Source organism: Pseudopipra pipra, chromosome W (assembly GCF_036250125.1).
Source record: "Pseudopipra pipra isolate bDixPip1 chromosome W, bDixPip1.hap1, whole genome shotgun sequence".
Taxonomy (NCBI): Eukaryota; Metazoa; Chordata; class Aves; order Passeriformes; family Pipridae; genus Pseudopipra; species Pseudopipra pipra.
The window spans coordinates 35,047,234-35,073,196 of NC_087580.1; the positions used below are offsets into that span (position 1 = coordinate 35,047,234).

The window sequence follows — 25,963 nt, forward strand, 5'->3', positions numbered from 1 at the left end:
GGAGAGAAAAGGGGGTGACACCGGGGTGGGGGGTCCCCGGGGGGGCACAGACGCTCTGGGGGGACACACGACCCCCTGGGACCCCCCTCACCTCCTGGCGCAGGTAGAAGCCGAGCCCCAGCGCCAGGGAGACGAAGGCCAAGAGGAAGCCCCCGGCCCCTCCTTGGCAGCAATTGCTCAGGCTGATGGAGCCCGGCAGGGCCGGGGCCGCCGGCGGTGTCCGATCCCGGCAGGAAGCGGGGAGGGCCCCGGGGAGCGGCGGCGGCGGGCGGGGCCCTGGGGGAGCCGCCCCGAGGGGTCCCCGCCGCCCGTGGCACTGAAGGAGCCGCCCCGGGACGGGCCCTGGCGGGGGTCGCCAGAGAGGGGGGGCGAGCTCGGAACGGAATCAGCTCCGGAGAATAAACCAAGGGAAACCAAAGGGCCGCGCCGGGGGAGTCTCCGCCGCCCCGGAGCTAAAAGAGCTGCCCCGCGGGACGGGCGAGGAGGGGCGGCGGTGAAACAGTCGCCCGGGGTGTGGCGAGGGAGGCGGGAATGGGATAAAAGAGAGAGAATAGAGGGAGAAATCGCTTTGTTTCCCCCACCCCAACTCCCTTTTGTATACAGATAAAATCAGGGATCAACATGTGCTTCCCTTCCCCCTTTTCCCCTCAGGGGATGAGAAAACAAAAGAGAAAACCTTGGGAAAGAGGGGGAAAAGCCAACTCTGCAAAACTATCTCGTCTGAGATAAGTTGTGCTGCCAAAGGAAACGCTGACTCCAGAGGTGCCCCAGCCCTGCAGAGCCCCCACCCTGCCCACTCACACACTTCAGCTCAACATTGGGGTTTTCCCCTCCCTGGCACTGCCCAGTCCAGCCCCTCCCTGGTCCCCCCATCTCCCTGCCCCTGCCCCAGCCCAGCAGAGCAGCACACTCAGGTCTGGCCCTGCAGCAGGCCATGGAGGCCATGGAGCTCAGGGACAGGCCCTCTGGGTCTGCAATGCTCAGCACATCATCAGCTCAGGCAGCTCCTGCAGCCCCAGGGCCAGCCCCGCTCCCCAGCACAGCAGCAGAGAATCGGCCCCGGGCTCCTCAGGCCCCATTTGCCATCTCCAGGGGCACTGGCCACCACCAGCACCAGCTGCAGCAGCCTCAGCCCCTCCAGCCCCCACAGTGGGACCCTGAGGGCAGCACACGGACTCCAGGGAGAAACCAGCAAGGCAAGGACCCTCTGGAGAGTCTGCTCCTTGGCCTTGTTCCTGAGAGCCCTGGAGAAGAAGAGCTGAGGCTTCAGGCTGTGCCCGGAGCAAATGGAGCCCCTTGTGTGGTGGAAAGAGTGCAGTGGAGCCCAGCTCATGCCAGCAGTGCCATGGCCACAGGACTGACCCAGCCCAGCCCAGGGACCAAGGCCCAGAGCACTGAGGCCTCAGCCGAGGCCCAGAAGGGGAGGGGGGCAGGAGAAAAAGAGCAGCTCTCAACAGGCCAAATGCTGCTGCTCCCTGCCACTGCTGCTGTGCTGGGACTCTCTTTCCCTGCCCCTCTGCACACAGGCACTGCCCTGCCAGACTCATCAGAGGTCTCAGAAGATTGAACTCACAAAAACAAGTCACTGAAGGATCCTTGACTTTGTTTCAATGCATTCCTCATTTACCCAGACTCTGGGTCAAATTCAAGATGTAGACAGTGAACCAGACATGGGATGAATAATCAATATTCACAGTACACAACTTTATCCCAGGAGAAAACCCACATGAAAACCCTGACCCAGCACCACAAAACCCTGAGCAGGCAGGCTGGAACAAGGAGTCCCATTCTGAATGCCATGGAAGAGAAAACAGGCAGTTTGTGCCTTTAGAAAAGAATCCAGTCATCATTTTCCTCAGGGCATCCTTGAAGCAAAAGATTTCTTAAGAGAGTTGCCAGAGCTTGGCAGCAGGCTGTCCTTCTCAGCTTGGAAAATCTCTGCTAACTCACCTAACAATGGTACAAACCCCCCAGGTTAATGTTGTCAAACAGCTGCATCTGCAGGATTCATGTTCCAGCCTTACCTAATGCACAATTATCACACCTCTTTTTAAAATTAAAGGGGAGGAAAAAAAAAGCTGGGGGTGAGGGGAGACTCCCCACCCCAGTCATCCATCAAGTGAACATCCTGGCCACTGCTCCCAAGAAATTTAATATATGCTAAAAAGATATAAAAGACATCAAAAGCTTTCAGAAATAAAAGTGCTTCAGAAGCTAGATTTTAAGATTGCCAAGTGGGTTTTTGCCAGATTATAAAGTTGACTGAAATGCCAGGACACTGCATTTTGGAAGTGGCAGCAGCTCACATATTGCCTTGTATTAGTGGCTGAAGTGTGTTGCTGATTCCAAAGCTGGACTATCATCATCTGTGGGGCAGAGTAGATAAATAAATAGATAAAAATTGGCATTCCCTACCAACCCTGCTGCCTTGAAGCACTCTTTTCAAATGCGGCCTCCACAGGAAAAAACAAGTTAAGAGCACTTTATTTTGATTATAGTGCTTTCCCCAGGCAGGAATTTTTATTTCAGTTAGAATCTTTGAACCATTCCATTTTCAGTGATGCATTTTTATATTTACAGTTGACATCTTCAGAGAAGAATGAAACCTTTGAGCAACAGCTCTAAAGCATGAAGGTTGCCTGCTGGAAATACTTAAATTATTTTACATCCCAATGGAGCCTGTTGTTTTTAGCTAAAATTTAATAGACCTTAAATCAATGACCTTTCTTTTACTGAAAGCCTGCTCTTTGGAAAACTAACTTTCCCAAGAAACATATTTGGGTGAATAAATGCCAAACAAAGGGCTATGGAAATCTAAACATTTTCTCCATTTATAGCTTGTGAACATTTAGTTCCTAAATTCCCAACTGCTACCTAATGTACAGAACAGTGGTGCCTTGGTTGAATCACATATCATTGATTTCAGAGTGTCACAGGGATCTCATTGGCAGGAATCAATTAGAATCCAAAATCAATCAAATATTTTCATGCACTATCATTCATCGAATTTGAATATCCCCAAATTAATTGTAAGCATGTGAAAGAACCTAGAAATCAATTTTGAAAAGGTACTGAAATAAAAATCAGAAAACTTTGAGAAGATAATAGTGCATCTGAGCATGTTTCATGCCTGCTGGGGTAAGTTAATGGTGAATCACACCTTCCCTTCCCAGCACAGGCTGAGATATATTCTTTTTGGAACATGAAAATACCCAGGGACTGAAGGCAGAGGACACACCAGTCAATGATCCAACATTATTTTATGAACAGCCTGTTACACCCCCAATATCAAACATGCTGCCAGGATATTACAAAATGCACAAGTGTGTTACACTCTGAAAAACTGCACATTGTAAGTGAGCCACTGCACTTCAGGGAGAAAGAAAGGAGAGAATTCCTGAATCTCTACCAAAAGCATGAATAGATGTGGCCACTTATCCAAAGAGCTGTTACTGTTGCTGAGGACTCCTCTCTGAACACATTCACCTGTCATTCTGTCAAGGTAATAAATCCTTCCACTCCTTACAGCACACTCAAAAGCACCCTGCTATTTAATTTTAAGGGAAAAATGGCCCAAAGTGCCTAAAACATTTCCTTTTGCTCATGTAAAAGTGCTGGCATTTTACTTCCTTCCTGATGAGCCAGTGCCAATGGACCTGATTATTCTTTTCTTATTCAAAGCACATCAGTAGTTCCAAAGCACTCTCCATCTTATCAGGTGTCTGAACAGCACAGGTACTGAAACCAGTTTGTCCTGCTCCTCTCTCCTTCTGCCAGGCTATCAGATAAACCCAACTAACTCTCTGTATTTACACACCATCAAACATAAGCTGTGTCTTCAACACACTGTAGCCTGTTTCTGGCATGTTACAGGTTTTCTGCTTGACATTAGTTGTAACCAAAACAGCAGCAGTGAATTAGCTTAGAACAAAAATATCGTCACTCCATAGCACGGAACACAGAAGGGACACAGGATAGTGTATTCACACATATATGAATATGTGTGTATATATAATGTGATATATAAACCCAAAAAAACTATATAATTAACTGTTTAAAAATTTAAAGCCTCCTTTTCTACTTAGCTAGGAAAAAAACCCCAGACATTCCTAACAAAATGAGCGCTCAAATCCATTCCTTAACATCATGGGTGAAACTGGGAGCGAATACAGCTCTGTGTGTTCCTGTACAGATTAGAGCTGCATCCTAACATATATATATATATGTATTATATATACACCATGTGTGAACATTTGGATGTTTAGATGTGTGTATTTAGATATGAGAAAGAGAAATCAAAGCTCCAGAACTGATCCATTTCCTCTGTAAGTGTGCAGGGATTAGAGTGGACTAACTCAGCCTCATTTAGAGCCAGCTCAGAGTTGTTCTTCTCTGTCACATGAAAGGTCCCTGATTAAACTTGTTGCAGCACAATGACCATACTCAAATTTAGAGACACTGTTTGCACTGAAACATACTCACAGAATTCCATGTTGAAAGAATCAGTAATGAATTAGGAATGCATTTTTTCTCTCAAAAGCTACTACCTTTACTTAAAATTACAACTAAGGTACCATACTTATTTTCCAGGTTCAAAGTGTTTCTGCCCCTACCAGCAAAAACAGATGCAGGCTTTTTCTGGCCAGAAAAAAACAAAAAACAACCAACACTGGAAAGACAATAATTTCTTAGAGTACAGCTCAACTCTTACAAAATCTTTTGTGACTGGAGCCCTGACATGATGCACATGGCAGTCTTTTAGATCCAAACAAATCAGTGCACACCCTCAAAATGCAGTAATACCATTCACAAATGGAAACACAAATGCCCTCTCCAGATCTTTTTAAAAGCATTTTAGCAAGTAAATAGAGCAACAGAACCAAATTCCAAAGTATACAGGTTCAATAGACATGTTTGTGTCTGTTAACAGCAGAGAGATTCCAGTGTTATGTACTTAACCTGATGTGAAGAGTGGGCCTGCTTCCTACAAACATGGTATAAATACATTTAAATTTAGGAATCAGAACCACTACAGCAAAACTACAGCTCAGACCACTGTAGAAAAGCAGGCAGTAAAAGCTTAATTACCAGTAGCATTATGCTGCCTGTATTGTTCAATGGGAACTCTGTCATCAAGATGTAGATTGGCTTGTGAGCACTGGATTAAAGAGCTCTGAAATGAAGAGTAAAATATAAGTACTCTGTAGAAACATCAGGGACAAAAAAAAAATCTGTTTTTAACACATTTTAAAATGAGAGGTACTAATGCATGGTACTGTAATAGAACATCTTTAAGTAACAATTTGATAAACATAGATTTTGGGATAAAATCAGAACTTCAATATGATGTCTTTATGTATAGTTTTCTGTATGACTATAGGAACTCAAAATACAGGTCCTACAAACTGATTTACATGTGCACATGAGCAAAACGTGAAAATGCAAATATATTGTTTGTACTGAGTATCTCTCCAAGTGTGTCTTTATAGATTTGGCTCTTTTTCAATACTTTTTATTCCAAAATGCTTTCAAATCTTTGCATGTGTATGTGTTCTCTCATATAAAAATCACCCATAATGAATCCCTATACATGTGTCATTTGATGGGGTCACTTTTCTGTGTTAAGTTCCCTGGAATACACCCTCCTTAAAATATGACAGCTGATCCATTTGGAAACTCACCAAAGGACAGGTGAGCTTCATTTCTACTTTCCTTCATTATCTCCTAAGATTTGATATTCAGGGGCTGAAACATGAGGGTCTCTCCTTCTGTCCTGATCTGTGTCCTCTAAGCCCTCCTTTTCCTGTTCTCCTGGCTTCCACTACCTTGTTAGCTTGTCATCTCCCCCCCTTTGCACCCCCAAATAACATGTTTTTCCTCTCCCCCTGTGAGCCATCACTACTTTTCTATCAACTATCTTCCATCCAAGCCAGCAGCTCTTCCCTGCCAGTGCTGCTGCTTGGAGAACCAGAAATCCTGGGCTGTCCTTTGCATGTTGATAAACAAAGCAATTGGCTTCTTCCCCTGGGGGCTGAAAGTGTCCCCTCCCCCAGACTGGGGCCTGGAATTCCAACCACATTCCTGAACTTGGGTTTCAGTTTGGGGGAGGGGAAAAGAAAAAAAGGTCAAGAGATTACAGCAGCAAGGAAACTGGGGCTAAGTGTACCTTCATTTTCTCAAGCTGTTCTGGAGAAATAGATAAAAATAGTACTATGGAGGAAAAAAAAAAGCTCAAGCCAGCTATCAGTTTCCTGAATTTGATCAGGGAATGCAGAAGAAGAACATGCCTGCAAACACACATCTGCACTAACTTATCAAACTGTACAGTGCAAAATCTGACCCCAAGGAGTCTGTACAAAACAGTGGGAATGGAATCAGAGAGGGGAAGGAAAAAATCATCAGCAGTGCCTGTCCCAGTCAAGGGGCATTACTGAGCAGCACCTACATTCCCATGGCTCTCTGGGCAGGTCATTTTTCATGTGTGCCAAACAGCACATCTTGAAGCTTCTTCCCTTTGAAATACTAGAGACATTTCAGGGCATCTGAACAGCCAGATTCTTAAAGCACAACGACCTCAAGGCAAGGGAAGAAGTGAGATTCAGTGGCGCTTGGCAGAAGCTGCCCAGTGCATTGTGTCAAATGGGTATTTACCCAAAGGAGCAACAAGCTCAAGCCATCAGTGAAAGAGCCAGATGATGCAAGGGTGTTAGCTGCTGAGAATTTCTTTGGGAAGAAGTAGAGTGTTAACTTGAGATAGAAATTTGCAATATACCATGGAACCTTATTCAAAGTCCAGCTGCAAAATACCTTAGTGTTAAGAGTGTGAAATAAATCCTAAAGGGTCATCAAATATGTGATTTGACTTTATTCCCAATCACTAATTAAAGAAACATAACTCAGATGTGATCTCACTCTGTGCTCCAGTGAGATTAACATTAGAACAATATTGTCACTGTCTACTGGTCTCTTGTGCTTCTCACTGGAAGGCACTTGGTGCACCCCTGGATATCCTGCTAATGAGGTAAAAAAAATAACCCTTCTAAAGTTCCAGATTTTCCTCACCTGTTTGGACACAGTTGGAAAAACTGGACCAAGTTATTACTTGAAAGCCACCTGCTGGATTTAGCATTAATTACTCCTTGTTTTGATTGTGGAGGAAAAAAGCTCACACAACACAATCTCTGTGGACCCACCCAACAGAGAAAACATCCCCAGGGTCTTGTTAGAGCACAAACCTGCAAACAGGGATGACAGGTCAGAGAATCACAGAATCATCAAGGTTGGAAGAGACCTTCCAGATCTTCTAGTCCAACTGTAAACCCAGCAGCATCAGAATCACCCCTAAACCCCATCCCAAAGCTCTACATCCAGATGCCACCTGAATGCTTCCAGAGACTCCACCACCTCCCTGGGCTACTTGTTCCAATGCCTGAGCACTCTCTCAGGGGAAAAAGGGCTTTTGAATATCTAATATGAACCTCGCCTGATGCAATTTCAGGCCATTTCCTCTCTTCCTGTCACTAAAGGCTTTGCAGAAGAGACCGACCCCCACACCCACTAAAACCTCCTTTCAGGTCATTGCAGAGAGCAATGAGGTCCCCCCTGAGCCTCCCCTTCTCCAGACTCAACAAGCCCAGTTCCCTCAGCCGTCCCTCAGCAGACATGTTTTCCAGAGCCTTCCCCAGCTCCGTTCCCTTCTCTGGACACGCTCCAGCCCCTCAAGGGCCTTTTGGCACTGAGGGGCCAGAACTGGACACAGCACTCCAGGTGGGGCCTCCCCAGTGCCCAGCACAGAGGGGCAATCAGTTCTCTGCTCCTGCTGGCCACACTCTTCTCCACAAAGGCCACGATGCCCTTGGCCTTCTTGCCCCCCTGGGCACACTCTGCCTCATATCCAGTCACTGTCAAGCAGCACCCCCAAGTCCCTTCCTGCTGAGCAGCTCTCCAGCCCCTCTGTCCCCAGCCTGGAACGTTCCAGGGGGTTGTTGGGACCCAAGTGCAGGCCCTGACACTTGGCCTTATTGATCCAGCCTGTCCAGATCCCTCTGCAGAGCCTTCCTGCCCTCCAGCACATCCACACTCACACCCAGTCTCCCAAACAGGACAAAGTCTGACCACCAGCAGTCCAGAGTGTCAGTCCTGCTGCCCCCTCCTTCCTCCACCCAGAATGGAAAACTCCATCATTTTGGGGTCTCTGTGCCCATCAGCTCTGACCACCACATCCTCCACCAGTCACAGAATCATGGAATGGTTTGGGTTGGAAGGGACCTTAAAGAGCATCTCAGTCCAACCCCCTGCCATGGGCAGGGACACCTTCCACTAGACCCAGAGCTCACAGCCCCATCCAACCTGGCCATGAACACTTCCAGGGATGGGGCAGCCAGAACTTCTCTGAGCAACCTGTGCCAGTATCTCACTACCATCACAGTCCAGAAATTCTTCCTAATATCCCATCTAACCCTTCCCTCTGTCAGTGTGAAGCCATTCCCCTTGTCCTGTCACTCCAGGCCCTTGTCCAAAGTCTCTCTCCATCTTTCTTGTTGGCTCCCTTCAGGCACTGCAAGGCCACAATTAGGTCACCCCAAAGCCTTCTCTTCTCCAGCCTGAACAATCTCAATTCTCTCAGCCTTTCCTCACAGCAGAGCTGCTCCATCCCTCTGATCCTCTTGCTGGTGCCCTCTGCACTGGCTCCAACAGGTCCATGTCCTTCCTGTGCTGGAGCCCAGAGCTGGAGGCAGCTCTGCAGGGGTGACAACATTACAGCCCTGTGTGTTCCAGCAAGGACACTGTGGAACCTCCTGGAGTAAAGGGGCCATTGTGACACTGTAAGGCCTTCTGGAGCCAAAGGAACCCTGGGACACTGTGGAATCTCATGGAACCAAGGGTTCATTGTGCCATGAAGGGCTTCATGAAACCAAGGGAGCCCTGAGACATTTTGGGACCTCATAGAATCAGGGGCCACTGTGACACTGAGGAACCTTAGGGCCTCATGGAACACAAGGAACCCTGGGACAATGTGGAACCACATGGAATTACTAGGCCACTGTGAAACTGCAGGGCCTCATGGAACCAAAGGAACCCTGAGACTTTTCAGAACCTCATGGAATCAAGGGGCCACTGTGACACTGCAGAGCATCATGGAGACAAAGGAACCCTGGGACACTGAGGACCTGAAGAAATCAAGGGCCCATATTGGCACTTTGGAACCTCATGGAATCAAGGGGCCATTGTGACACTGCAGGGTCCCATGGAAGCAAAGGATTCTTGGGACACTGGAATCTCATGGAACCAAGGGGACACTGTGATATGTGGGGCCTCCTAGAAACAAAGGAGTCCTGAGACATTTTGCAAACCCATGGAATCAAGGGTCCATTATCACACTGCAGAGCCTTAAGAAGCCAAATGGACCCTGTAGCTTTGATTTAACAATAAATAGGAGGTAGAGAGAGAGAAAGAAATGGAAAGAGAGAGAAGAAGGGGGTGGTGGGAAACCAGTGAGAGAGAGACAGAGATGAAGTAAATGTATCACACCATGGAGATCCCTGAGGCTCCCATCGGTCCTTCTTCACCCTGCTCTGCTCAGTGGAGGGTCCCCAAGTTGTGCTTCTGGGCTATCACTTTTATACAGCCCAAGCCCCGGGTATTCAGGGGGGTAGATGCTGTTCCCACAGTTTGGGCTGGCACCTGTACAAGGACTTGCTTCCTTTCCCACACCTTGCCACGGTGGGAGTTTTGCCCTGTGTGCTTCCAGTCTGCAGGTGGGAATCTTTGTCTGGATGGGTTCCCCAGACCTGCCTTACCAGCCCTGGCTTCCTGTTGGGGCTGTCTGCTCTTTCCCACACTCTGCACAGTGCAATTCTGTCCTGGGGGCTACTTCCAAAGCTTCACCTCCATTCAGGCCTTGGAATTAAAGGCCTTCCTGTTTGCCACCAGTGCTTATGTGTTGTGGCACCTTATGGGATTTTCCTGCTTTGACAGTGTTTTGAGACAGTTCATTGTGCCCTTCAAGTCCTTCCATGTGCACACACACACACACCACTCTCACCAGTGTCTGGCCCTCCAAAGAACACAAGACCCGACGATTTGTAGCTCCCACTCCAGTGTTTGGCACTTGGACCTCCCTCCATACCCAGAGCTCAGAGCTCTCTTGTCCCAGAAAGTTTAAAGAGATTGTGCCTCATTCTGACAAGACAACCCTTGGAAAAAAGTGTCCCTCTGTGTTTCCTGGGATAAGAGCACTCTATTGTCATCTTCCAAAACCTTGGAGAGGTCCCAGAGATCCCTCAGGAAGGAATTTGGGGCCTCAAGCACATGACCCATATGAAGAGGCTGAGGACACAGGGGTCAGTGGTGCAAAGACTGAGGACAGTAGAGGAGCAGCCTGAGAGGTCTGGAAGGGGGGTGTCAGAGCTGGTGGAGCTTTTCTTCCTGTCAGAAAACAGCCTAAGAAAGAACTAGTGCCACCAAGGGCAGCTGGGGTGGCCTAGACTGGTGACAAGAAGTCAGAAATTTCCCTCTGAGGTCAGTGTTGTGGTGCAATATGTCACAAAGAAGGAGTCTGGATGAGCCCAAGGCTTTGTGTGTGCAGGAAGAGCCAGGGAGGACGCAGAGATGTCAGTGCAGGAAGGTGCCAGCCAGGTGGGGCAGCCAGGGGGATGACGACAGCCTGCAGGGAAAGGGGCAGGGCATGGACACCGTAGGACAGCCTGGGCTGGAGAGGAGACAGGGAGGGGGAGAAGCTGAAAGGCCCTGACAGAGCCACCTTCTGCAGGCCTTTGGCCATGGCTGCTGTCTGTGCCCCTGATGCCAGGAGGAGGGGAGTGCCCCTTGCAGCCCTGGGGCCTCATGGCCTCCTTGTCCCTGCTCAGCAGCCTGGCAGGTGCCACCCCATGGTCCTGCCCTTGGCATTGCACATCCCACATCCCAGTGCCCCAGGAAGAGCCCTGAGGAATGAGGCAGGGACAGGATCTGCCTTCCCAGGAGCTGCGGGTCAGGGCTTGGTCCTTTGGATTAGGAAAACAAGTCAAGGTTTCTTCAGCATCAGAGCCACCTTTCCCTTGCTTGTCCATCCTTGTCATCACTGTCTGCAGTTTTCTGCTCTCACTGGAATCTGGGGACACGTTCTCAGTTGTGTCCCTCAGTGAGACTCATTAGCACTACAAGAAACTTTAGTGTTTCAATCTCATTTTGACTTCTTGAGAAGTTGTTTGAACTTCCTCTCAGGGACTGAGTCTCATGTAAACAACGACAACCCCCCCAGGGGGTCATTAAATGTCTGGGGCTGTTGCTGTGCTGCTGAGCTGGGCTGGGCTCCTGGCACACAGGGAGCTCCTGGCAAGCAAGAAGAGCTTCAAAGAGACAGCTCTGCTGGTGAGCAGCTCCTCTGCACAGCCCAGCAGGGCTGAGGGCACTGCCAGGGCAGCTCAGGGACACCAGCAGGGCACACACAGAGCTTCAAGGGGCTCAGCACTGGCAGGATGGTTCAGAGCTCCCTGCAGGAGGAATCTTGGCAGGGCTGCACATGGTGAGTCTGTGGCTGCAGGGCAGTGCAGGGGCAGCTCCTGGAGGCATCTCCTAAAGCTGGCCCAGCCCCAGCTGATGGGATGGGTGAGCAGGGGCTGTTTTGGGTCACTTTGGAAGAGCTGTGAAGCCAGGGGTGCAGGCAGGGGTGCCCAGGGCTGTGGGGCAGAGCAGGGTCCTGCAGCCCAGGGTGCTGTGCTGGGCAGGGACTCTGCTGCCTGCCAGGGGCAGCTCTCAGCCGGCCCGGGGAGCTGCTCCCAGGGCTTGGGCAGAAGGACTGTGGGCACGGAGCAAACCTGGCAGCTGAAGGAGGATCTTTTCCATGTATCGCTGCAGAAAAGACAGGGGCTACAGGAAAGGAATTAGTCTTGAGGTGTGTTTCCTGATCAGGCATCGTAGCAGAGACATTGTTCTCTCAGTTCAGGAGGCTGCACTGAAATTCAAACTTTTACTCTCAGAGGTGAATATTTCAGGCTGTGACAGAAATGAGCACAGGATCCTGGGCAGTGCTGAGCCTTCCCTTAGGGGTGGGCACTCTCCTGTCCCAGCCCTTGGCTTCTCTGCAGGAGGGCTCCTGTCCTGCTCTGTCCAGCACAGCTGCACCTCTGGGCTGGCACAGGGGACACTTCCCAGAGCTGCCCTTTCAAGCGGCACTGCCCTGCTCTCAGCACAGATCTTGGTGGGGTTTTTAAGGATGAATCTGTGTGTGAAGTCCTCTTCAAGGCAGCCCAAGGGAAAGTGCAGGGCAGATGGTAAACAGGCTGAGAGGCACTGCAGCTCTCCTGGCTCTGCAATAAGCAACGGAGATCTCAGCCCTTCTGCCTGTCCTGGCTCAAGAATCTTCAGTTTTGTCATCAGAAAAATTTGCCCCTAAAAAAACACCCCCAGGTGTTATCATTGCAACCAAAAAACCCAGTGAAAATTATTTTAAGGATACTCTGTGCCTCTCTTCTGCAGCCCAAATTACTCCAAGACAACAGCACAGGATTTTAACTTTTCCATCAAAGCTGGGTTCCATGTGACATCCCCTGTGACCATGGGAGCTGTCACAAACCAGTTCCGTGTCTGCGCTGCAGCAGAGCAAAGCTGAGTCCTTGGCAGCACATGGGCAGAGCTCCTGCTCCTCAGAACACCCTCAGAGAGCCCAAACCAGAGAAAAGAAATGCCTTGACTTGGAGGGGATTTCCCTGAAAACTGCCCTGGCTTTGCTGAGAGGGGGCTGTCTTAATTGTTCCCTGTGCTTTCCTTTTCAGAACAGACCCTGTGCTAAGGAACAGCAAATGCCCAACAGCAGCTCCATGCCCCAGTTCCTCCTCCTGGCATTTGCAGACAGGCGGGAGCTGCAGCTCCTGCACTTCTGGCTCTTCCTGGCCATCTCCCTGGCTGCCCTCCTGGCCAACGGCCTCATCCTCAGCGCCGTAGCCTGTGACCACCACCTGCACACCCCCAGGTACTTCTTCCTGCTCAACCTCTCCCTCACAGACCTGGGCTGCATCTGCACCACTGTCCCCAAAGCCATGCACAATTCCCTCTGGGACACCACAACCATCTCCTACACAGGATGTGTTGCTCAGGTCTTTTTACTTTTCTTTTTCATGTCAGCAGAGTTTTCCCTCCTCACCATCATGTGCTACGACCGCTACGTTGCCATCTGCAAACCCCTGCACTATGGGACCCTCCTGGGCAGCAGAGCTTGTGCCCACATGGCAGCAGCTGCCTGGGCCACTGGATTTCTCGATGCTCTGCTGCACACAGCCAGTACATTTTCCCTGCCCCTGTGCCAGGGCAATGCCCTGGGCCAGTTCTTCTGTGAAATTCCACACATCCTCAAGCTCTCCTGCTCACACTCAGGCTACCTCAGGGAAATTCGACTTCTTATGGTTATTGCCTGTTTAGTGTTCAGTTGTTTCATTTTCATTGTTTTCTCCTATGTGCAGATCTTCAGGGCTGTGCTGAGGATCCCCTCTCAGCAGGGACGGCACAAAGCCTTTTCCACGTGCCTCCCTCACCTGGCTGTGGTCTCCCTGTTTGTCAGCAGTGTCCTGTTATCCCACCTCAAACCCCCCTCCATCTCCTCCCCATCCCTGGATCTGGCACTATCAGTTCTGTACTCGGTGGTGCCTCCAGCACTGAACCCCCTCATCTACAGCCTCAGGAACCAGGAGGTCAAGGATGCCATAAGAAAAATGATGACTGGATGCTTTTCTGGAGCAATTATGTGCCAGGTTTCTGATGTGTAGCATTCAGAATGGGACTCCTTAATGGCCCAGCCTTCCTGCTCAGGTTTGTTGTGGAGGTCATCAGGTTGTTCTTGCAATAATTTTCTGTGCAATGAAATATTATTATGCATCTGCCTTCTAATTTCATGTCTACCCATTGAATTTGACCCAGAGATGTATAAATGATGAATTGTACTGGCTGAGTATTTAAACAAAATAAAGAACCCTGCAGTGCCTTCTTTGTCCAAGACCCTTCTTCTTAGATGTTCCTAAAGGACAACACACTGCAGGACAGGGTGTATTTGCAAACTGGGAAGGGGACAATAATCCCAGCCCAGCAGCACTGCCAGGGAGCAGCAGGGCTTGGTCTTTGCAGAGCTGCTCTCTTGCCACTTCCACACTGTCCTCCTGAGCCCCTTTCTCACTGTAAGGCCTGAGTGCTCTCTGAGCACAGTCCTGGGGGGTGGAAGCCCTTGGAGCACAGGCAGGGACAGGCCCTGAAGCAGAGCTGGGCTCCCTTACAGCATCTCCAGGATGCTGTGGGATCTTCTAAGGGCAGTGCATGTACTGGATCACTTCTTCTGTGTCCTTGCTCCAGGGCTGGAACTCTCCTGCAGTGACACCATGAAACTCCTGCTCTCTGCTTTCCAGGTTTCATTTTCAGATCCAGTCTTCCCCTCCTGTTCACAAGGACATCCTGGGAGTGCTTCAGAGCTGCCATCCTGGGGCAGCTCCTGCTCAGTGTGGGCAGGCACAAGGTCTCTCCACCTGCTCCTCTCACCTCCCCAGTGCCACTGTTTTCTGCAGCCTCCTCCTCCTTGCCCAGCACAGCCCTCCTGGCACAGTTGGACACAGCCCTTGTTCTACCCCCTCCTTAGGCACCTGCCCAACCCCCTCAGCTCCAGCCTGATGGCCAGAAACCTTCAGGGCAGGGAGGCACCGGGGAAAATGCTGAGCAAACCTTTCAGCTGCACTCAAATGCAATTGGAGGGGTTGGTCTCTAGGAAGAAATCCCTTCTAATCCTCCGGAACCACCAGGACAACCTGTGTTGTGTCCTAGGCACTCCTCCGGAAGTGTGGGCTATGGAAAAGGTTTTGGTGTCAGGGATATTGAGAAGGCTGGGCAGTGTCCAGACCTCTCCCAAACCCTTGGAAAGGCCAGAGCCATCCCAGAGCTTCCTGGGGCCTTGGCAAAGGCAGACCTGGAACCAGTCTGCAAACAGGGCAGCAAGGAGGGTTGGGAGAGTTCCAGACTGCTCAGGCTCAGTAGGAAAGGGGATAGGGCAAGTCCTCCTGCAGCCATTGCCAGGCATTGAAAGGACAAGGCAGGGATTGCAGAACCCCTGTGGGAGGGAAAAGAAAGGGATGTTGTGTGCCCAGACTTTATCAAGGTCTTTGATATGGTCTGCTGTGGTCTCCTTATGGCCAAACTGGTGAGAGCTGGACTGAAGAAGTGGAAGATGTAGTGGATGGGATGTTGGCTGAATGAAGAGTGTCCAATAAAATCCATGGTACAAAGTCCTCTTGGCAGCAACTTCCTGATGAAATCCCTCAGTGACCAACACCTTGAACACCACTGTAGAACATCTTTATTAGCTCTCTGTACATTGGGACAAAATGTGTTTTCAAGTCCTTTGTGAATGATGCCAAATTTCAGGGAGCTCTTGAGCAACCCCTGGTTTAAAGACACATTTTGGGGTGGGAACTCCAATAAAATGAATTCACTCCCCTTTTATTTCCCACCACTACAGGGAGACAAAATACAAGGATGTATAAATTAAAAGATAAGAGTTTACTGACAAGAAATAAACCAGCAAAAACAGCAATATCAACAGAACAGTTCAAAGCAACAACAGAGAGAGAAATTGCCTCCTCTCTACCCATCTGCCCCAACTCCCTTTTGTAAAGAGATACAAACAGGGATCAACATGTGCCTCCCTTCTCCCTTTTCCCCCTGAATGAACAAAGAACAAAAAACAAATCCACAGGAAAGAGGGGGGAAAGCAAAATCTGGTAAACTCTCTGGTCTGAGAGAAGTTGTGCTGCCCAAGAACACATTGACTCCAGAGGTGTCCAAGCGGGGCAGAGCCGGCGACTCCGGTCCGTGCGGCAGCAGGGGGGAGGCAGCGGCTCTGCTTGATTCCATGGGGTTCTGGGGAGGCACAGTGGGCCCTTGGTTTCATGAGGATCTGAGATGTCTCAGGGTTCCTTTTGTTCCAACGAGACCCCACATGTCACAATGGTCCCTTGGTTCCATGAGATTCCACAGTGTCCCTGCATTCCTTTGGTTCCATGAGGCCCTGCAGTGTCACGGTGCCACTTGATTCTGTGACTTTACAAAGAATCAGAATGGCCCCTTGATTTAAGGCCAACTGCACATGGGGCTGCCTTAGGGGGAGTGTGGGCACCCAGACAAGGGAGTTGTCACCTCCATGGACTCAGCCCTGGGGTCATCACATCTGGACTGGTCTGTCTGTCTGTGAGGTTCCCCATTCTGGAGGAATGAGGAAGAACTGGAGAGGGTCTAGAGGAGATCTGACAGGATGGAGCTTTTCTCCATATTGGAAATAGAATGAAATCTCCACAAAGAGTAGTACTGAAGGTTCATACTGAAGGTGAGGAAAAAGAAATGTCACTCAACGGGGACCCTTGTGCTGAAAGAGGTGACCCAGAGGGAGTCAGGATCAGCCCATGGCTTTGTGTTCCAGGGAACAGCCAGAGCTGGTGCAGAGACATCAGGGAGGGTCTAGAAATGCTGCTGGGAGGGGGTGGGAAAGCAGGAGGGGTGTGTGCAGCCTGCAAGGCCAGAGCAGCAGCAGGGCCAGGGCAGGACAGCCTGCAGGAGAGATGGCCAAGGGCTCTGGCAGGGCTGCAAGGCCCAAAGGCACCCAGGCCTTTGTCCCCTTGCCTCTGGCAGCTGCCTCTGCCACTCAGGCCACCACAAGCAACTTGCCTTGCAGGTTCTGCCCTTGGTTTCTGCCTCGCCCCTCCCTCAGGAGCCTGGCAGGGGTTGCCCAGTTTTGGGCCTTTGTTGTTCCTCCCCCTCCCATCCCAGTGCCCCCCAAACAGCCCTGAGCCAGCCGGGAGGGACAGGATCTGCTGGGCCAGGGCCTGGGGCTCAGCCCTTGGCCTTTGTGCTCCACAAAACCAAGGCAGGCTTTGCTCAGCATTGCAGGGGCCTGCCCAGAGCCTTTGTCTGCCTGCACTCCTGGCCTCCAAGGAGCTGCTCCAAGGAGTCCCTGGGGAGGCTTTGTCAGTGCCTGCCCTCAGTGGGGCCCAGCAATGCTTCAAGGCACTTGCAGTTTGGCTTCTGACTTCTTCAGCAGCTGCTTCAATCTTCTCTCAGTACCTCAGGATCATGGGCTGGGCTGCAAACACACTGTGGGGCTCATTAAATTCCAGAAATCCCTCAGGATCTCTTTGTCTTCCTTTAATTGTCTTCAAGGCAATTTCAAAACAAGTCTTTGAACTTTGTACTTTTTTTGTTTTAATTCATTGATGGATAATTTTGTAGTTCAGAGAAGAGGTGACAGAGATGTTCTCCAAGTGATCTTGATGCTGAGTGTCTCCTCAGGAGATCCACACTGACCCTGGATGATCAACCTTGCTCCTCACCCCCCAGCCTCACCAGTTCTGACATGATCCATTTTGGACTGACAGCTGATGCAACTCCAAACACACTGTGGGACCCATTAAAACACTGAAAAACAAATTGTTTTTCTTTCTTTATTTGTCTTTAAGACATCAACAACTAATTGGAGTTGTTTTGTAGTTTAGCTAAGGAGGAAGATTTTAAAGTGGACCTCACAAAAAATACATATTTTTTGATGAAAACGAATGATTTACACAGAGCCTATGGATGCAAGACGGTGAGGGTGCAAAGGATTTGGACACAAATATAAGGGGGCAAAAGAGATTACTGGCATTTAATTATTGACCAGTTTGACAGTTATTAAGTGATTCAATAGCATTTGCTACAATTTTAACAGTGACTGAATTAGAGATTCCCAATAACAACATTCCCACCACAGTCAATTAACACCCACACCCAGGCAGAGATGTGTGGACACATCAATAGCTGGGTGTGGAAAGGTCCCTCTCCAAAATTCCCTTGTCAGAGAAACACTCCCCCAAATCCCTTTGTTTTTCCCAACAGACAAGGGTCACAGCTGGAGGAGTGTTTGTGGAGGGGGATCAGAATTTTCCTGGGCATCAGCAACGGTCTTTGGAGTGTTGCAAACTGGAGGGTTCCCGAGCTGGGAGAGGCTGCCAGAGGTGTCCCACTGAGAGGGAGGTGCTGGGGAGCTGCCAGGGCCTCCCTCAGCCCCGCTGGTTGTGGGCTCCCAAGGGGACTGGCTTTAGTGATCTGCTGAATTTCCATCCTGGTGTCAGGAATGACTGGAGTTTCCAAACTATTTGGGAATTGGATCCAAACTGTTCCATTTGGGTTATGATTCAGGTAGGGAATGTTCCAAGGTTTTCAGGGGATGACTGATTATCCTGTGTTCCCCAGCTCTTACACCCATCCAAATCAGCTGGATGGTTTATTGACAATGTGTCCCGAGGGGCGGCACCTCCGATGCCATAGAAACCCCTGCCCCTGGATTAGGAAACCTTTGGAATTCAGGAGGTGTTCCAGTGCAGCATGACAATGAACAGCAATTTTCCTAAAGCCCAGACCCCAGCAGAACAAAGCCCGGCCCCCTCAGTGTCAGAGCAAAGGTCCCCCATCCCTGTGTCCCTGTGGCCGCTGAGGCGGCAGCGCAGGCCCGAGGCGGTGCCGGGTCCCGGTGCAGCCGGGGCAGAGCGGCGGCTGCGCGAGCGGCAACCCCGGCGGTGAGTGCGGCAGCCCCGTGGGAGCGGCGGCTCCGGGCACAGACGCCGGCGGCAGCCGCTGTGGCTCCTGGAAACGAGTGGCCATTGGGACACTGCAGGGCCTCCTGGAATCCAGGGGCCGGTGGGACACTGGGGAGCCTCTTGGAGCCAAGGGAACCCTGGGATATTTTGGAACATCCTGGAATCAAGGAGCCATTGTGACACTGCAGCACCTCATGGAACCAAAGGAGGTCTCAGAGTTTTTGCAACCTCATGGAATCAAGGAGCCATTTCTGGCAGGATGCTCTGCTCTGACAATACCTAAACAATGATCAGAGAATGCAAACAATGCAAGCTCTCTGTGGTGAGTTACTGCTGGTGCAAAGGTCCTGTTTTTAATGTTGAATTGTGCTAAACTCAAAGTGCTTCATGAAACTTCAAACACACATCCTGCTTTCTGGAACAGGATTTGACAGATAAGCTGCTCCCTGGCCTGCCAATATGTTCAGCAGTCAAACCCTTGATAACTATAAAAGCCCCGTCCAACTGTCATGGGGCAGATTCTTCCACAGACTTCCGTGAAGTGTGTGAAGCTTCTGCCATGAAGCAGGGACAGCTCTTCATGGTCACTGCCCAGGGGTTAAGTGAAAGAGAGAGAACTACCCCCTGTCATTGTGAGGTGAGTTACCTCAATCTCTGCTTCAGGATTGTTTCTTTTTGCTGCCTTTGATCCAATTGCTTTAATACAGTTACTTTGATAGACTCCAGTGTCCTATCTTACACTATACTGCTAGGGGGTTTTGGCTTTTACACTGTGCAGGAAATAATTGTGTTTAAGGTCTTTTGTCTGTTCATTTGTCTGATCAATTGTCTGTTCATTTGTCATAATAAATAATTATTTTATAAAAATATTTCAGATTTTTCATCACTAAAACCTGCAGGACAAAGTGATTGCATTACACCTCTAGAATTCCTTCAATTGAAATCAAACTCTGAGTCTGAGATTGGATTCAGCCACAGCCAGGCTCCTCTCTGAGAAGGAATTTAGAAAGCAAGGGGGTCCTTTGTGCACCTCGTAGCTCAACAAGACGGCTTCTGCCATCAACTTTGTCTAAGCCTTCCACCCCCCCAGCCCCAAGCCGTGACACATGGGCATGTCTTGTGCATACAGTGCAAACATGGACTCCTGAGCTGGTCATTTGCTGTCCCTCCTTGGAGGGAAGAACAAGCCCAATGGCCTGGGGTGAGAGGCCAGTGCTGGGAGCGGCGCTGGCTGTGCCAGGGCACTGCTGGGTGCCCCCACCCTGAGCACTCCCACCCTTGTGCTGGTCACTGCTGTTTTCCTCTGCAGGGCGTTGTGTTGGGCACATCCTGGAGAGCAAAGTGGAAAGCAGATGGAAGCTTTGAGGCCCTGGCCTGAGGAGATGCCCCTGCAGGATGGCAGTGCTGCTGCAGAGGTCAGCTCTGTGCCAGCAGTGCCCGTGGCTGTCCCTGCCTGCAGTCCCTGGACAGTCCTGCAGCAGGACTGGCACCGACTGCCAGAGCACTGAGGCCTCCAACAACACAGGGCTCTGCAGGACAGTGTGGAAGGGAAGGGAGAGGAGGCCCTGCAGGAGAAGGGCTGCTGCTCCCTGGCAGTGCTGCTCTGCTGGGACTCTTTTCTGTCCCAGCTCTGCACAGAGGCCCCGACCCTGCAGCTGCAGAGAAGTCAGAGAGGAAAGATGTCAGGTAAACAAGTCATTGCAGAGTTCTTTATTTGGTTTGAGCACACAGTGAGTAAAATTCCCAATTTGTACAGCCTGTGGGCCAGGCTAGAAAGGCAAACACTGAATTGAAAATGGTGTTTATATGTATATACACTTTTTTATATATATCTTTATATATATCTTTATATATAGAAAGACTTTTTGATGTGAACAAATTCTCACAAAATAACACCCCTACCAGGAATATAAAATACAGAAGATATGGTGGGACTTTAATGAAGTACATCACAGGATTGGCCTTTAACGAGGTACATAACATGCAGAAGAAGGAGAGTTTATTGCTTCTGAAAAACACCCAGTTATCAGTTTCCTCATGGCATCCTTGAGCTCCTGGTTCCTCAGGCTGTAGATGAAGGGGTTCAGTGCTGGAGGAACCACCGAGTACAGAACTGATAGTGCCAGATCCAGGGATGGGGAGGAGATGGAGGGGGGCTTCAGGTAGGCAAATGCTGCAGTGCTGAGGAACAGGGAGAGCACGGTCAGGTGAGGGAGGCACGTGGAAAAGGCTTTGTGCCGTCCCTGCTGAGAGGGGATCCTCAGCACAGCCCTGAAGATCTGCACATAGGAGAAAACAATGAAAACAAAACAACCAAATGCTAAACAGACACCAAACACCATGAGCCCAAGTTCCCTGACATAGGACTGTGAGCAGGAGAGCTTGAGGATGTGTGGGATTTCACAGAAGAACTGGCCCAGGGCATTGCCCTGGCACAGAGGCAGGGAAAATGTATTGGCTGTGTGCAGCAGAGCACTGAGAAAGGCAGTGGCCCAGGCAGCTGCTGCCATGTGGGCACAAGCTCTGCTGCCCAGGAGGGTCCCGTAGTGCAGGGGTTTGCAGATGGCAACGTAGCGGTCGTAGCACATGGTGGTGAGGAGGGAAAACTCTGCTGACATGAAGAAATAAAAGAAAAAGGCCTGTGCAGCACATCCTGTGTAGGAGATGGTTGTGTTGTTCTGGAGGGAATTTTGCATGGCTTTGGGGACAGTGGTGCAGATGCAGCCCAGGTCTGTGAGGGAGAGGTTGAGCAGGAAGAAGCCCATGGGGGTGTGCAGGTGGTGGTCACAGGCTACGGCGCTGAGGATGAGGCCATTGCCCAGGAGGGCAGCCAGGGAGATGGCCAGGAAGAGCCAGAAGTGCAGGAGCTGCAGCTCCCTTCTGTCTGCAAATGCCAGGAGGAGGAACTGGGGCATGGAGCTGCTGTTGGACATTTGATGCCTCAGGTTTTCTGTTGAGGAGAAAAAGGCAGAACTGAATTAGGCCAGACTCAATCAGCAAAACATCTTGCATGTCTCATAGCAATTCAACATTCAGGGCCCCTTTTCAGGAAGATCTCTCTGCATCCCTCTCCCTGAGCTCTGGGATTTGCTGGCTGAAGGGGGCACTGAGAGCAGGGACCCTGGAATGGGCTCCCGAGGAATCCTTCTTGCTGTGCAGTGAGAGGCAACTTGGAGCACAGGGTGACCTCCAATTAAATGCACTTGTGATGTATCAAAGTGTTTCCAGAACTGCTGGTCACAGTTTGCCCAAGGACAGAACACAAAGAGGGGATTTGGGGGACTTTGTTTTGTTCGAATTCCTCTTGCCAGGAGGAGTTTGGATGGTTGAAATTTCTGACATTTCTGATGTGCTCCAAGTGCAATCTTGTGAGCCCTGAGAGGCAAAGGGATGGTTTCTTGGTGCAGAGACAAGCGCTGGCCTTCTTTCCTGTTCACAGCTGCCCCTGGCTGGCAGCTTAGAGCTAAAGGGGGATCACCCTTAGGAAGTCCCTTAAAAAAGTAACAAGGCACTTCTAGGAGCAGAGGAATCCTGTTTCAAAGAGCAGATTGACAGAATGCTTGCCTTTCCTCAGGATGCCTGATTAGGATCTCATCTCTATCCTCCCAGACTGCCACACAGAGGGATCATTGCAGCTCCCAAGTACAGCTGCCCAGAGCATTTCCATGGATTTAGCACTGAGGAGTTTTCTCTGTGGGGATCCTGTGCAGCACAGAGATCCTATGGCAGAGCTGTGCCCTTCTGGAGGGCACCTGCAGCCCTGCAGGACACCCAGACAAACAGCTGAAGACCCTGAAGGTGCCTGGAGGGCACTTGGGCACTTGGCTCCCAGAGACACATCCCCACAGCAGCACCCAAAGGGGTTGTGTCTGGACAGGAATCTACCCCCTCCAACCCCAGAGTGGCTCAGAAAACCGAATGGTGAGAACAAGGAGAGCCCAGGCAGCAGGGGATGGGAGTGAAATGCCACAGTGCTGCCCAAGGGAGGAGGGACACAGAGAGACAGCTGGAAATCAGGGCCTTGTCCTTGCCTGGGCTCTGGCTGCTGCAGGGCAATGCACAGCCCAGCCCCTGTGGGCCTGAGGGCACAGGCTCTGCTTAGGCTGGGAAAGGAGCCCAGGCAGGAGCTGCTCAGGGAAGGGGTCTGTGCCACAGGGACAGCAGGGAGGGGCCCACATCCCCCTGCCCAGCCCTTGTGGCAGCAGCTGCCTCTCCCTGCCTGCCTGTCTCTGGGTGAGGAGCTGTTCCTGCCAGCAGCCCCTGCCTGTGCCCAGCTCAGCTCCCTGCCAGTGCTGCCAGAGCCATCCCCAGCCCAGTGCCCAGGGGCAGCTCTGCCTGGGCAGGGGCTGCAGAGCAGATCCCAGACAGCCTGCGGTGGCTGGGAAGGGGGAGGTGTTCTGGGGGGATGTGTTTCCTGAGAAGGGCCCCTGGAAATGGAGGAGGTGGAGCTGAAGCTGTGAGGAGCCCTGAGCCTGCAGCTGAAGGGCCCTGCCCAGCCCTGCCCTGCCCTGAGGGGTCACTCCTTCCACCCACCCCTTCTCCCTGTAGGGCTGTGGCAGCTCCTTGGCCGGGCTGAGAGCTGACCCTGGCAGGCAGCAGAGTCCCTGCCCCAGCACACAGAGCCCTGGGGGCAGGACCCTGCTCTGCACCACAGCCCTGGGCACCCCTGGCTGCACCCCCACCTTCCCACCCCACAGCCAGCCCTGGCACAGGGAACCTTCTGGCCCTGGGCCTCTGATGGGGCAGCAGCAAGTCCTGCTCTGCAGCAGCTTCTCCTGCTGCACCCCAGCAAATCCAGCAGAGCCATCCTGACAGCTCCTGCCACTGCTGCCATTTGGCAGCTGGGAGAGGCACTTGCAGGAACTCACCTGCACTGCTCTGCAGCCACAGCCTGACCGTGGCAAAGGGCTGGCAAGGTTCCTGCCCTGAGCAGCTCTGCCCTGTCCTCCCACCCCAGGATCCCTTGAACCTCCTGCTCCCTTCTCCTCTCTGCCCTTGCTGCCTGCAGCTCCTGCCCTGCTCTGCCATATGGCCACGTCCCCTGCACTGCAGCAACTGGGAGAGTCCTGCTGAAAGATCCTGGAAGCTGTGGGATGTGCCAGCTTTAGGAGGTGCCTCCAAGAAGGCAAGTTGAACTTTCCTACAGCCAGAGAATTCTTCCTTCAAATCCTGGGAAGGTTTCTTGCCTAGTGAGAGCTCAGTAACCTCCCAGCCCAGGCTGCCTCTCATCTCTCTGCCTTCTCTCCTGTGCCCTGGGTGCTGCAGGCAGTGCCCTCAGCCCTGCTGGGCTGTGCAGAGGAGCTGCTCACCAGCAGAGCTGTCTCTTTGAAGCTCTTCTTGGTTACCAGGAGCTCCCTGTGTGCCAGGAGCCCAGCCCAGCTCAGCAGCACAGCAACAGCCCCAGGCATTTAATGACCCTCAGAGGGATTTGATGTTGTTTACATGAGACTCAGTCCCTGAGAGGAAGTTCAAACAACTTCTCAAGAAGTCAAAGTGAGATGGAAACACTGAAGTTTCTTGTAGTGCTAATGAGTCTCACTGAGGGACACAACTGAGAATGTGTCCCCAGGTTCCAGTTAGAGCAGAAATCTGCAGACAGTGATGACAAGGATGGACAAGCAAGGGAAAGGTGGCTCTGATGCTGAACAAACCTTGACTTGTTTTCTTAATCCAAAGGGCCAAGCCCTGACCCCCAGCCCCTGGGAAGGCAGATGCTGTCCCTGCCTCATTCCTCAGGGCTCCTCCTGGGGCACTGGGATGTGGGATGTGCAATGCCAAGGGCAGGACCATGGGGTGGCACCTGCCAGGCTGCTGAGCAGGGACAAGGAGGCCCTGAGGCCCCAGGGCTGCAAGGGCCACTCCCCTCCTCCTGGCATCAGGGGCACAGACAGCAGCCATGGCCAAAGGCCTGCCGAAGGTGGCTGTGTCAGGGCCTTTCAGCTTCTCCCCCTCCCTGTCTCCTCTCCAGCCCAGGCTGTCCTACGGTGTCCATGCCCTGCCCCTTTCCCTGCAGGCTGTCGTCATCCCCCCGGCTGCCCCACCTGGCTGGTACCTTCCTGCACTGACATCTCTGCGTCCTCCCTGGCTCTTCCTGCACACACAAAGCCTTGGGCTCATCCAGACTCCTGCTTTGTGACATATTGCACCACAACACTGACCTTGGAGGGAAATTTCTGACTTCTTGTCACCAGTCTAGGCCACCCCAGCTGCCCTTGGTGGCACTAGTTCTTTCTTAGGCTGTTTTCTGACAGGAAGAAAAGCTCCACCAGCTCTGACACCCCCCTTCCAGACCTCTCAGGCTACTCCACTACTGTCCTCAGTCTTCATGCCACTGACCCCTGAGTCCTCAGCCTCTATATACGGGTCATGTGTTTGAGGCCCCAAATTCCTTCCTGGGAGATCTCTGGGACCTCTCCAAGGTTTTGGAAGATGACAGTAGAGTGCTCTTATCCCAGGAAACACAGAGGGACACTTTTTTCCAAGGGTTGTCTTGGCAGAATGAGGCACAATATCTTTAAAGCTTCTGGCACAAGGGAGCTCTGAGCTCTGGTTGCGGAGGGAGAGTGGGAGCTATAAATCATCAGGGCTTGTGTTCTTTGGAGGGCCAGACACTGGTGAGAATGGTGTGTGTGTGTGCACATGGAAGGACTTGAAGGGCACAATGAACTGTCTCAAAACATTGTCAAAGCAGGAAAATCCCATAGGGCACCACAAGACATAAGCCCTGGTGGCAAACAGGAAGGCATTTAATTCCAAGGCCTAAACAGAGGTGAAGCTTTGGAAGAAGCTCCCAGGCCAGAATTGCACTGTGCAGACTGTGGGAAAGAGCAGACAGCCCCAACAGGAAGCCAGGGCTGGTAAGGCAGGTCTGGGGAACCCATCCAGACAAAGATTCCCACCTGCAGACTGGAAACAAAATGGGAAAAACTCCCACCGTGGCAAGGTGTGGGAAAGGAAGCAAGTCCTTGTCCACGTGCCAGCCCAAGCTGTGGGAACAGCATCTACCCCCCTGAATACCTGGGCCTTAGGCTGTACGAAAGTGATAGCCCAGAAGCACAACTTGGGGACCCTCCACCGAGCAGAGCAGGGTGAAGAAGGACCGGTGGGAGCCTCAGGGATCTCCATGGTGTGATACATTTACTTCATCTCTGTCTCTCTCTCACTGGCTTCCCACCACCCCCTTCTTCTCTCTCTTTCTATTTCTTTCTCTCTCTCTCCCTCCTCTTTACTGTTAAATCAAACCTGGACTGCTGACTTTGGCACATGGTCTCCTTTGCAGCTGAATTTGGGCAGAGGTGTCTTTTAATAATGGGAACCTGAGAGTATCCATGAGGTTTTACAGTGTGGGAATGGCCACTAGATTCCAC

General features: G+C 51.3%; 2 protein-coding genes and 1 long non-coding RNA gene across 3 annotated transcripts in view; 2 read left to right on the forward strand and 1 right to left on the reverse strand.

Moving 5' to 3' along the window:
- Positions 1–25,963, forward strand: part of LOC135405703 (uncharacterized) — a 553,771-nt gene that overhangs the window by 207,255 nt on the left and 320,553 nt on the right. The window lies entirely within an intron of this gene.
- On the forward strand, positions 12,799–13,760 carry LOC135404623 (olfactory receptor 14C36-like). The gene has a single exon (XM_064639356.1). It carries the CDS (start codon positions 12,801–12,803, stop codon positions 13,758–13,760), a length of 960 nt encoding a protein of 319 aa, XP_064495426.1. The 5' UTR covers positions 12,799–12,800.
- On the reverse strand, positions 20,554–21,529 carry LOC135405448 (olfactory receptor 14J1-like). Its single transcript, XM_064640144.1, has one exon. It carries the CDS (start codon positions 21,527–21,529, stop codon positions 20,561–20,563), a length of 969 nt encoding a protein of 322 aa, XP_064496214.1. The 3' UTR covers positions 20,554–20,560.

Coding starts and splice junctions, on each gene's coding strand:
- LOC135405448 (XM_064640144.1), bottom strand. CDS start 21,529: ATGTCCAACAGCAGCTCCATGCCCCAGTTCCTCCTCCTGGCATTTGCA.
- LOC135404623 (XM_064639356.1), top strand. CDS start 12,801: ATGCCCAACAGCAGCTCCATGCCCCAGTTCCTCCTCCTGGCATTTGCA.